Source organism: Engraulis encrasicolus, chromosome 7 (assembly GCF_034702125.1).
Source record: "Engraulis encrasicolus isolate BLACKSEA-1 chromosome 7, IST_EnEncr_1.0, whole genome shotgun sequence".
NCBI classification, from domain to species: Eukaryota; Metazoa; Chordata; class Actinopteri; order Clupeiformes; family Engraulidae; genus Engraulis; species Engraulis encrasicolus.
Window position 1 is genome coordinate 18,780,253 of NC_085863.1, and position 13,164 is coordinate 18,793,416.

Here is a 13,164-nt window from a genome sequence, read left to right on the forward strand (position 1 = left end):
CCCCTTGGGCTGTATAATACCACACCACCACCTCACCCTGGACATGTGTTTTTACTCTCAGTCCAGCACTGTGTTTATCCCCTGTTTTATTTTTTTTCTTTCTTTTCTTTGCCCATGCATCATTTTTTTGCTTTTGGTTTTTAAAAACACCTTTCTTCTCTTCATGTTAACTCTCTAAAAAAATGAACGGACACACAACACCCTCTGCTCTGCTCTGCTCAGCACACTAACTTACTTCCGGATCACGGAGGACCGTCTGTGTCACTGGACTTTTTGGCAAGACGAGGGACGACCTATGACCTCTCCTGCGCAAAGCCACCTCCTCACACAGCCCTCATCTGATCCAGTCTTTAAGGTCCCCCCACCCCCATCCCGTCCCGTCCCCGTCTTTAAAATATTGTTCATTCTTAGATCCCCAATGCACTTGCATTAACTTGAAATCTTGCTGCACTCCTCGACGTCACAGGCCGCACTGGCCGGATGCCACCACAGGAGGGCGACATTGTCTTAAATGTGAACACTTCAAGTTGTGGATATTTGCACAGGTACTTAATTTATTTTCTAGAATAATGTCTTTAATGAACATGATTTATATCAGTCGAAACAAGGCTGTATATAAGGGAAAAAAGAAAAACATATGATTATAGTCTGTAATTTAGAACTCCAGGTATCCTCTTAGCTAGTGCAGAGGAAGTTACATCTCTAGTTCCTCTCCAGTTTCTGTCTGTGATTACAAATGGAGGCGGTCTTGATTTGCAAATCTTGCATGACTTCAGAGTGCAGTACAGGCAGGGACAACAAAACAGTGTAATTTTTTTTTGTTCGCCTCACACAATTGTCAGACAGGGCATGTATGGTACCTACAACAAGCAAATGAACAAATGAACACTAAAAGAAATGTCCTGACGCTGTCTCCCCCCAAGCTACCCAGAGTTGTATGTTTTTTTTCTCTCTCTCTGTCTCTCTCTGTCTCTCTCTCTCTCTCTCTCTCTCTGTCTGTCTCTCTCTCTCTCTCCATCCCTTCACCTCTTTTCAGCCACAGTTGCCCTTTCCTCTTCTATATTGTCGTTTCTCTTTGTCTCTCTCCTGTGCTGCGTGCATGCATGAGGACCATGAGTGAATCCAAGGAGTCTCTGTAGCAGCTATACTTTTCCTGGAGCAAGCTGATTCCCATGCATGCATGTGCGGCACGCCTGTCTGTGTTTGTGTACGTGTGTGCGTGCACGCGCACGTGTGTGTGTGTGTGTGTGTGTGTGTGTGTGTGTGAGAGAGAGAGAGAGAGACAGCTAGAGAGAGAGAGAGAGAGAGAGAGAAAATGAGGCTGATTATTTTGATTCTTGAGATTTTATGAGTGTACGTTCACCCTGCAGAACCAACCAATGTATGTGGGAGGCCAATCTTTCAATGGAGCAAGTGTCAATGTCCTTGAGGCTCAGTATTATAAAGTGACGTGCACTGTTTGCATTCGATGCTCTTTTTCGGGGGGGAAAAATGAAATAGAATAAATTTTAATATGCAATACAGTAAAATGAAGGTGGGGGGGGGGGGGGGGGGGGGGGGGGATGAGCGGTGCAGTAGTTGAGTTGAGAGTTCACTAACCGACTTTTGCTCCATTCTATTGTGGTGTGTATGTTAGACACAAGGTAAACCCCAGGGGCACTCTCTTGTCCCTATCGTCCCATGCTGTGGAAGGATGGCAAACAAATGCAGAAGAGAAATAAAACTTCACAAATGTTGAAATATGTCGTCATCCTGGTCTTCTTTAAAAAAAAAAAAATTACAACAGCGAAGTGACTGAGACTGCTGTACTGTTCATGTTATTCTTAAAGGGACACTGTGTGAAAATTTTAGTTGTTTATTTCCAGAATTCATGCTGCCCATTCACTAATGTGACCTTCTTCATGAATACTTACCACCAGCATCAAATTCTAAGTATTCATTATGACTGGAAAAATTGTACTTTTCATACATGAAAAGGGGATCTTCTCCATGGTCATGAATTTCCAAAAATAGCCATTTTTAGCTGCAAAAATGACTGTACTTGGACCATACTAGAAAATATTTGTTTATTAGTTAGTAAACTTTCATGTAAAGATCAAATTTGGCAATAGGCAGCCAAGTTTCAATGAGCAGCATAGTTGCAGTACCTTTTTTGACCATTTCCTGCACAGTGTCCCTTTAAGTGTTTCTATAGTGTGACATTGCATCATAGATGGTTAAAGATGATGTGTCCCATTTATGTGTTATTTCTGTAATAATAGGAGGATATAATGGTGGGTGTTCAATAGGAGTGGCGTCCTAAGTAGTGTCTGAACTTGTCTGCTGGTTTGTTCTGGTGACATGCGTTCACTTGAGGTTAAAAGAAAAAGAGCATCACGGTTGTTTTTTTTCATGGGGTTTCAATTTATTGTTTCACAATTTGATTGAATACTTTACAACCAAAGGTCACAGTACATGTCAAATTGAAGGTGAAGCAGCCACATCAAGAGACTACGCCCTGTATCTGTGACTTATCTGATCCCAGGATGTTACCAAACTTAACAGTGAACAAAAAAAAAAATGTGGAGGAAGTGGAGAAAAAGAGAGTGGTGGTGATGATGGCGTTGAGGAAAAAGAAAGGAAAAGAAACAAAAAAGTGGAAAAAAAAAGGGGCTGTCATGTCAGCGTCAGAGCAGAGTCAAGAGTGTCTTTTGTTCGGAGGCGCGGTTTCCTCTGCGTTTCTGGCATTGATGGATTATTTGCACGATAGATTGATTTGTAGAAAACAAGCTAAACAAATAAAAAGAGGGCTAGAAGCAGATTCCAGGTTGTGTCCCAGTTTACTTCTGGGCAGGGATCATGCTATCGATAGCCTCGCCCTTCTCCAGCTTCTTCTCCATCTCAACCATGAGCTTGACGCCATCCACCACGCACTGCACCTGTTCCACCTCAGAGGAGCCCAGACGGTCAGCGTTGGAGATGTCGAACACGCCACCCACGGAGGCAGTGTCCACACCACCTGGAGAGAGAGAGAGAGAGAGAGAGAGAGAGAGGGAGGGAGAGAGAGGGTAGAGCAGAGGGAGATGGAGTGAGAAGTCAGACACATGTACTGAGTGGACTAATGCTGGAGTATTCATAAGCACTATTCAAGGGTGTGACTGTGTCCTATTTGGCACAGGTGTGGACAGTATTAAGCATGTATTCATACTGTGTGGATATTGTGTGTGTGTATGTGTGTGTGTGTGTGTCCGTCCGTGTCCGTGTCATCATTACCTGTGCCACGCTTCTGCAGACGCAGCCTCTTGAGGATCTCGTCGAACTTGGCGTGCTTGCTGAGCTTCTCGAGCTTGACGTGCACTCCACCGCGCAGGCCGGTGCCCAGGTTGGAGGGGCAGGTCAGGACGTAGCCCAGATGCTCGTTCCACATGTAGGTGTGGTTGTGCTTCTTGAAGATCTCCTCAATCTAGGATTATTTAGGATTGAGATTAGAGCACAGTTTAGTCCAGGGGACAGTTAGAGTACAGTACACGTTTAGTACAAGCATTCAGTTGGACAAGCTGTACAGTAATTCATTACACTGTTCTGTAGTAGGCCTACATTTTGCGGTGTTACTTCTGAACTTAGCAAATGGGACCTACTCTAGAATAGTTGTATATTCAACTATATGAGTGTTTAATTAACACTGCAAAACCAAATTGATTGAAATTGCTCAAATTGACTGATTGAAAATGTTACAAAAAAATATGCAGCTCCATAGTTTGGCAGGAGCTCAAAAGTTGGTGCTCATAAGGATTAGTTGGACAATGACAATGTAAATGGCTAACATGCAAATATTAAAAAAGTGCCAGACAGTTGAAGAAGGTAGGTCTGCACACTGCGGAATATGCTCCAAAAATAAAGGTTATTATATATATATACGTATAATATAGCCTATATGCCTGACGAAGATCCAGGGTGATCGAAACGTTGCTGTTTTAATTCAATAAACTTTATTTACTCTTTTGGAGCATATTCCGCAGTGTGCAGACCTACCTTCTTCAACATGATGTGTGAATTTAACATCCTATACATACCTTGCCCAGACCGGTGCAGAACCTCTTGAAGACCTCCTTCATGTTGCCGCCCTTCTGCATGGAGATGACGCGGAGATGGTCCTCCTCATTCACCCAGACCAGGAAGGACTTGTTGTCGTTGTGCCTGAGGGGGGTGCCGAAGAGCAGAGGTTGGTTTGAGGCAAATAGACTACGGAGAGGCAGCCAAAGGCGCTATGCAGTTGCACTAAGTTTAAAGATCCAACATTAACTCAAAAAATGACCAGGCAGTTCTACCCTAAAGGCCTAGGGTGTATGTTTAGAAGTTTATTTGTAAAGTGTATGTACAAATTTGATCTTTTCATGAACAATTAAGTAAAAAACACTAATATTTATTTTCTGACCAGAGTAGGTTTTGATACCAAAGGTGTCTATGACTAGTCATTTAAAATGGTAGATTGAAGTGGAAAGGCCTTAAAACCTAATTCATGTTGGACTTAAATTCAAAGTGTACAGTACATTTCCTAAGCCATAATAAATGAAGGAATCTCGTTCTGGTGTGAGTGAATGCTGGTGCTGCTGCTCACCAGATGCCGCGGGCGTCGGGCCAGTCACGGGCCATACCAGCGCAGGTCAGCAGGGGGGAGACGGGCTTGTCAAACAGGAAGTGGTCAGCGATGAGCTGCTCCTGCTCGGCATCGGTCATGGCCTTCAGGGGGTAGTACTTGCCCTTGAACTCACCGTCCAAGCTGTTCAGGGCTGTGGGGAAGACACACAGGACGAGGAGTCAAACATGTGGACAAAAACTTGGATGGAGAAATGGGGCCTATACTACAAAGCTGGTTCAGGATAAGTCAATCATCTAAGACAACAGCTTTTCTTAAGAAAACGAGGACTCCAGGCTCTATTAGATGATTTACCTCTTAACTTAACCTTGACTTATCCTGAAGCACATTTGTAGTATAGGCCCACTGACTCTCTACTGTTTTTCATCTAAATGTGTAGCGCGGACTGCATATAAACTGGATCATGCACTTTCATAAGGAAGACTGAGCATGCCATCACTTCTTGCCTTTGACTACAGAGCTGCCTGCGCCTGTACTGTAGACCCGTCAGTAAGTTAAAGGGACACTGTGTGAGATTTGTAGTCGTTTATTTACAGAATTCATGCTGCCCATTCACTAATGTTACCTTTTTCATGAATAGTTACCACCACCATCAAATTCTAAGTATTCATTATGACTGGAAAAACTGCACTTTTCATACATGAAAAGGTGGATCTTCTCCATGGTCCGCCTGCAAAAATGACCATACTAGAAAATATTTGTTTATTACTCAGTAAACGTTCATGTAAATATCAAATTTGGCAATAGGAAACCCAGTTTTAATGAGCAGCATAGTTGCAGTTCCTTTTTGACCATTTCCTGCACAGCGTACCTTTAAGGCATCTAAGTAAAGTGTGCTAATGTAAAAGTAATGTTTTTTATTAATATATTTCCAACTGACTTTGATGTATTTATGTTGCTGCTATTTTTTTCCCCAATAGTTTATAGTTATATTATATATCTATATTATATTATATCATATAGTTAAGTTTTTTATAGGTTTCACACTTTTTCTCGGGTAACATCCAATGCACCATCCAGGTGAGGAGTGTGTGAAAATCTCACAAATTGTACGCCATTTGGAATAAGATTTTAATTTCACTTTGGCCACACCGGCACAACTTGTGGTGTGAGTTGAAAGTGAAATGAGCGAAGTGATGTCATGGCGTAATGTCAATGCTAGACTTACCCTCCACGGACAGCCTCTCGACGGCTCTGCGCTCAGCGCGGCTGTTGTGGGGGGGCAGGGCGTATCCCTTGATGCTGCGGCCAGTACGCACGCGGCTGGAGAAAACGTAGTTGGGGTCCAGGTCATCACCTCCCTGTGTTTACAAACACACCAACAATCAATCAATTAGTCATTCAATCAACCAATCATTGTTTTCGCACGTCAGTCAACTACACTACACATGGAACGCAGAGGTTTTTAGTTCTTTGGAAGAGATCACATGTGATAGGCAAATGGGTCTCTTGACTTTGACTCTATTTTAATGTTCTTTTGTAAATTAAACTGAAGAAATGAGCGGTACTATATTTGGTCTTATAGCAGAGATAAATAGTTTCACATAATTATCAACAAAATTATAACTTAAACACAAGGATCAAACAAACAAGAAACACATTTATCTCGGTGGCTTTCTAATCTATGGAAAAAGGCCGCCTCCTGGTCTTTGTAGGCCTACCTTCAGGTTCTCCCAGTTGAGGTCGGTCTTGTGCTTGTCGGTGGGCTTGTATCCACTATGACGGTCGGAGATGATTGGGTCCAGGAGATCCTTGAAGACCTCGTAGGACTCCTCATCACCAGCAACGCAGCCGACGGTCATGATGAAGGGGTGACCTGATGGCACACGAAGGAGAAAAGAAGAATAAATACAAAATTCTACATACGAACAACATACAGCATACAGCATACAATACACACAGACTACTACAGATCTGCTATCACATCTACTACTACTACTATTACTAGCCTACTACTACTACTCCTACTACAACAACCACTGTTGTGTAATAAAAAGAATGCATTTTTTGTGGCCTCCATTTACTATGGAAATGTATTATTGTGCCATCAATTCACTTGTAAGCATAAGTGTGTTAGTCGTACCTTTTAATTCACTGCAAATTATACTGCACCATCTGTAGTTGCCTCACCTATTTTGACCACAGACACAGTTCAAGAGTGCTTTTGTCTCTTTGTCTATGTTTCTGCATAGGAGTTGACCTGTTGCTAGGTAGGTTACTCTTTTACAGACTGTGGAAATGAAAGTACAAGGGCTTTTTTTGCCTCTTGTGTCTCTAGTGTTGTTAATTTGCCTTCAGTACCAATGTTGACCACAGGCCTATTATGGCGCTGTGGTGGTGATGTGTTGACATGGAACTCTAGATGTGCCATTGACTACCCTCTTTGTATGGGGCTGACACTGCTTCAAGGAAACAATCCATTAGCATCGCGGTGGTACGCAAAATAATCCTGTAGGTGGCGCTAAAACAATATCTTTGCTGATAGCGTGAAAAACTGTCAAACCCTGCAGGACAGGCCTACCAAGACAGCAACAGCAAAGGCTGTGTCCTTTATCTATGGTACTTTTACGTCTCAAAAAGGGACGTAGAAGTACCGATTTCTGGGCCATGGTCCCAGCTCCAATTGAACTAGGTCTTAGGCCCTTGGCACTATGCCGAAACATCAGCAAACCAAAAAATAAAGTGCTGAAAGCGTTAAGTAGCAGTGTTGAGCTCTTCCTCTGATAACTGAAGACTATTATGCCTCTTTCCCACTGGTGATTTTCTGGTAGGCTTACAGCTTGACACAGTGCGACTCAGCCGCCAACTTTTTGCTTTATGATTCTGCTGTGTTGTACCTATTCAAAAAGCGAAAAATGGCGGCCGAGTCGTGATGTGTCGAGCTGTGGGCCTACCAGAAAACTGCCAGTGGAAAAGAATCTCTCGTGCCCTGAAAAGCTGCCCTTTCAAGGTGTGTGGGCACTCGCAAAACTCTCTTACCAGGGTTGTCAACACCAGTCTGGATGATGTCGTCCAGGGTGAAGCCAGTGGGGGTCTGCTTGTCCCTGAGCTTGGCGTACATCTCCTTGGTGAGCACCTTGGCCATATGGTTGTTGTGCTTGGTCAGGTCGGGGAATTCCTCCTCCGACTTGAAGTTCAACTTGAAGTTGTTGTGTGTGTTTCCGAAAGGCATGATTGCGTTTCTTTACTGCAAAAAGAAGAGGTGCAAGGAAAAGCAAGGAAGTTGTTAAAGTTGTTGTGTGAGGTTTTCGAAGAGACATGGTTGTGTTTCTTCACTGCAGAGAAGAGGTGCAAAGAAAAGCACAAAAAAATGTTTTTTTAAATTTGGAAGTTGTGTTTTTTTGTTTTTTTTTCAAAAAAGGCCTTGTTTCGTTTATCTAATGCAGACAAGAGGTGCAAGAAAATAAAAACAAACGAAATAAAAAGTGGTTCAGAGGTGACAGCGCCCACCAATGTACCACCAGTGAGGGCGCTGAGGTGGTGGGGGATGGGGGAGGGCAAGAGTGCTAAAAATAACAGCTCCTCAGCCCTCCACCTCACTCTGACCAGATTGTGTTACGTACAAGGACATCATAGTAGGCCTAGTAGGCATATCTATGAACATGCTGAGTGAGTTTTTGCTAATATAGCTTTTTTTTGTCCTTGTAATTGGTCAAGCCAAAACATCAACAACCTGTTCAATTGTCAGAGTATAACCCCTGATATTCCATACACCAAGCATTCTTAATTCCTCTAATTTCCTATTCCAGAATGGCTACTGTCTACTGGTAGGCTACCTTGTTTCGGTTGCATGCTATATTACCCTCCTTGTTCCACTAGTGTAACAAGCTATGTAACATCATTTAAACCTTACGAACTTTCACTGTAGAGTTAGAGTTAGGGTTCTTTGAAGGTGTTCCACAGCGGCTGTGCCTTACGGACTATCCCAATTCAGATAGACCCATTCCAATGACAAAATGGCCGCCCAATAAATCATGCTAACATGCTCTTCTCTTGGTGTTTTTTGATATCTGCACTCTATGGTACAATTACAGTGCAGTCTTTAAAAACATGGCAAGCCACACAACCCTAGTCTAAACAAAATATGGGTGCATTTTTTAAAAACCACATGCAGACAATATAAAACAGATTAGCATTGTTTACTTGTAAGTAGTTCTGGCTATCTGGCTATTTTTTGCATACAGTCAACTGACACATGAACATGCACTATCCTATCCCATGATTGATTAATTACACCACCAAATGTGCATTGGTTCTCCGTAGTCACAATCAACTTCCCTTCTAGAAATAGCCCAGCCTTGTAACCAACTCAGTCTCAATACAACCTAGACAACGAACGTAGACTTGAACACCAAAGGGTCAAAAAGGCCTATAGTCACACACAAAAACGTATCCAGATTTTAACATACCACTGTCCTGATCACCAAATAATCAAATGTAATGTATGCCAAAGAGATGTCAATTCTGCACAATCTCAAGCACTGTAACCACAGCACTGTAATCACAGGGCACCGAATTACTCTGTAGAGATGGAGCCTTACACTTTGTATTCATGCCTGGTCAGGAGAATTACTCCTGACTATCCTGACTGTCAGATTTTTAACTAAATCCTTCAAGTTGTCCCCATTTCTCCACTCTCTGTTAAATCCTGCAGTTACAGCTACTGCACATGCAGACATGGACAAAAAGATGTTTGCTGGGCTTTGCTGATTTTGGTTTGATGATGATTTTGTCTTTTTTACCTTAACACGCCACAACAGAATCGGTAACAGTCCTCGGGATCAGGTCCTGCTCACCAGTGCCAAAATAGGGGTCACCCGACTTGATGCTAGCCAGCAAGCTGCTTATATACCAGGCACTCCCTCTGCCATTGGTGGATCCATTTTAGTGCCTGCTGGCGTGGGATTGGCCCCTGCCTGTCTCCGATGCCCAGTTTAGTTTTACAAAAGGACTCGGCTGTCCATGGGCGAGTGGTGCAGGAGCAGCAGCTGCAGCCCTGATGCTGAGACCAAGGCTGAGACCCCCACCCCCCTCAACACACACTCACTCACACACACACACACACACAAACACACACACACACACACACACAGACACAGACACACACACACACACACAAACACACACACACACAAGACATCCACACACACATACACACACACACACACACACACACACACACACACACACACACACACACACACACACACACACACACACACACACACACACACACACACACACACACACACACACACACACACACACACACACACACACACACATCGCCAATCCCCTTTCAATCACGTGGCCCACCACCATACATAGCAGTGCAGTAGGGTGGGGACTTGGGTAACAGGCGCTAAAAAAGCTGAATGGTACTTTTGCCTGGCATGCCTTGGATAACACACCAGCACACGTCAATGGTGGTCGGAGCTGGACATTGCACTCCTTTCTCTCTCTCTCTCTCTCTCTCTTATGAATGCACTGTACAATGTTTGCGCCAGCTTCAGTCATGGCAGATTCTATACATGTGGTATTGTTTTGCAATCATGCCAATCAGGCCGAGTGTCCTGGCCTGTGTCCTGAACTCCTTGGTGCCCACCAAGGGCGTAGCAGCAGATTTTAGGCCCTATGTACAATCAGCTAGAATGAACCCCCTCTGCACTATATTTTCATAAATTGGACTGTGTGTGGGCCCCCCCTATACATGGGTTCTCAGTGTTTATCAACACAATGTTATGAGGAGGGGCAAGGCACTGGCAGCCAACCATGTGAACTAATTTTTTGACCGACAGCGGTTTCCAACAATCAGAGGTAAACAAAATTTAGAACCCCACCTGAACGACACTCCTGGTGCCCACCACAAGTAATACAATAACTCTCACAACCCCTGCCAATACCATTCGCTAATTTGGACTATGTCAGGTGCAGCATGTGAAACACGCCATTGATTTCAGTAATAATGCAGGTTAAGACATCTGCCATGGGAATATTTGGAGTGTTGTACACTATATTGGCAAAAGTAATTCTGCCCTACAAAGCAAAAAGGCAGTTACTGCGTTGTTGTGGAAAATGCGTTACTATGACTTTAATGGCATATATATAACATTTCAGATTTAAATGAAATCATTAATCTGCATAAAAGGTGGTAATATAAAGTAACAAAACTGCTGCATGTCAATAATCTCCCCAAAACTACTCAGACTGGATTTCAGTATAATTTTTAAGTCATTTTACTCAGTTTGGAACTCTGTGCAGTTACTGCCTTTTTGCTTTGTGGGGCAGAATTGCTCACCCATCCAAATGATCAGAATCAGGTGTCGTAATCACTTGGCCTGGCCAAGGGTGTTCAAAATAAAACAATTAGGCAAGCAGACTTTTTTATTTTATTTTTACAAACATTGGTGCCAGAATGAACCACTCTCAGGAGCTCAGTGCAACTCAGTGTGGAGCTGTCATGGCATGCCACCTGTGCAACAAATGCAGTCATGATATATCCTCGCAAGTAGCCCCATAATGCACGCCGTACAACCAGTGGCACTCTGCAATAGTAATTGAAAGGTTAATTACCATACTATGACATAACACAGGGCCTTTAGTAATGCACTATGACTCAGCCGTTACCACTCTGGTAAAAGCAAATTTATAAAGCTGTGTTTTAACAGGTTAAGTATTCCACATTCAATTGTAAGAGTCAGAGTCAGACTTTGGAGCAACAGCAACTCAGCCTGAAAAAGATAGTCCACGTAAACTGACGGAGAGGGCGCAGACGATGCTGAGGCGCATAGTCCAAAGAGGTGATCGATCTTCTGCACAGTCAATTGCCACAGAGGTCCAAACTTCGTGTGACCTTCAGAGTAGTCCAAGTACAGTATGCAGATAGCTTCATGGAATGGGTTTCCAAGGCCAAGCAACAGCATCCAAGCCATACATCACCAAGCATGCCACCACCGGACTCTAGAGCAGTTGAGGCGTGTTATCTGAAATGATGAATCACGTCTTTCCATCTGGAAATCTGATGGACAAGTCTGGGTTTGGAGTTTGCCAGGAGAACGGTACATTTCGTACGGCATTGTGAAATTTGGGGGATAAGGAATTATGGTGTGAAATTTGATGTGGGCTTATTTTTCAGGAGATGGCTTGACCCATTATCTCAAGTGAAAGGAATTTTGAATGCTTCAGGATGCCAAAACATTTTGGACAATTTCATGCTCCCAATCTTGTGGGAACAGTTTGGAGTGGGCCCCTTCCTCTTCCAACATGACTGTGCACCAGTGCACAGAGCAAGGTCCATATAGACATGGATGGCATATTCTGGTATGGATGGACTTTACAGGCCTGCACTGAGTCCTGACCTGAACCCGATAGAACACCATTGGAATGACTTAAAGTGGAGACTGAGAGCTGCCTTCTCAATCAACATCAGTCTGTGACTTCACCACTGTGCTGTTGTAAGAATGGTCAAAGATTCCTACGGACACATTTCTCTAACTTGTGGATAGCCCTTCCAGATGAGTTAAAGTTGCCATAGCAGCAAAAGGTGAACCAATCATATTGAACCCTATGGATTAGGAATGGGATGGCACTTCATATGCGAGGTACGTAGGTGAGTGAATACTTTTGGTAATATAGTGTACTGTATATGCCTGTGTACCTTAATGAACTAGATTCAATGGAACCATTGGTGTGTACACTGTAAAACATTGCAGCCAGGTAAACATAAAAAAGTAAGTCGCCCTGCTGCCTTAAGTTTGTGAGTTAACTGAACTTGAGAAAGCCTCGAATTGAGTTAAGTCTTACGGCAGCATGGGAACCTATTTTTTATGTTTCACTGGCTTGCAATGTTTTACAGTGATAGTTTCCCTCATCACCGTTGCACTTTTCTGTCCTTATAGTACCCAAGATTCAAGGACTCTGGACAACAAACACAGACATCACCAGGGTGTGATTTGCCACAAAAAAACAGAAGGGAATATGTTTCAGAAATTTCCTGGGAAATCCCATGCTGCTTTGCACAATCATTCGATCTGAAAGACAGCTTGGATTCCATATCTTGGGCTCCAATCAGAGAGTGGGGAGGGGTGGAAAAGCGATGACTGCAGTTTGTTTGAATTGATGCAACTGACATGATTGGCTATGGGCCACGTATAGGCCTATGCCAATGATTCAATCGGAACGCCCAATAAACAGCCATGGACAATTGTAAACCACAACCTTCCTATGACAAATTGCATAGGTAGTCTTCAGACTATTTCACTTGTGAAATTGTCTGGTGTTAACCAGGCATATACTAATTTGACAGATGAAACGATAACTTTTCCTCCTCATCAATTTCAGTCTGATTGGAGCTGGCATGAGAGCTTGCTAAGCCCAGACCAATGGCTGTTGTCTGACTGGCTGTTCTCAAATGAGCTGTTCTTAGACGGGCTGTTCCCGTACTGACCGTTCCTCCGCGGGCCTCCTCAGCTCGCATTACAGGAGAGAGGGAATGTAGTACAGGGTATCCTGTGAATCTGCCTCTGAGG

At 43.4% G+C, this 13,164-nt stretch overlaps 1 protein-coding gene across 1 annotated transcript; it reads right to left on the reverse strand.

Annotated features, from left to right (window-relative positions):
• Positions 1–2,379: 2,379 nt before the first annotated feature.
• Positions 2,380–9,489, reverse strand: ckma (creatine kinase, muscle a). Its single transcript, XM_063203009.1, has 8 exons — positions 9,379–9,489; positions 7,616–7,823; positions 6,298–6,452; positions 5,805–5,937; positions 4,598–4,769; positions 4,053–4,176; positions 3,253–3,442; positions 2,380–2,998 (listed from the first exon to the last, which is right to left on the reverse strand). Exons 2-8 carry the CDS (start codon positions 7,806–7,808, stop codon positions 2,820–2,822), a joined length of 1,146 nt encoding a protein of 381 aa, XP_063059079.1. The 5' UTR covers positions 7,809–7,823; positions 9,379–9,489; the 3' UTR covers positions 2,380–2,819.
• Positions 9,490–13,164: the final 3,675 nt, after the last annotated feature.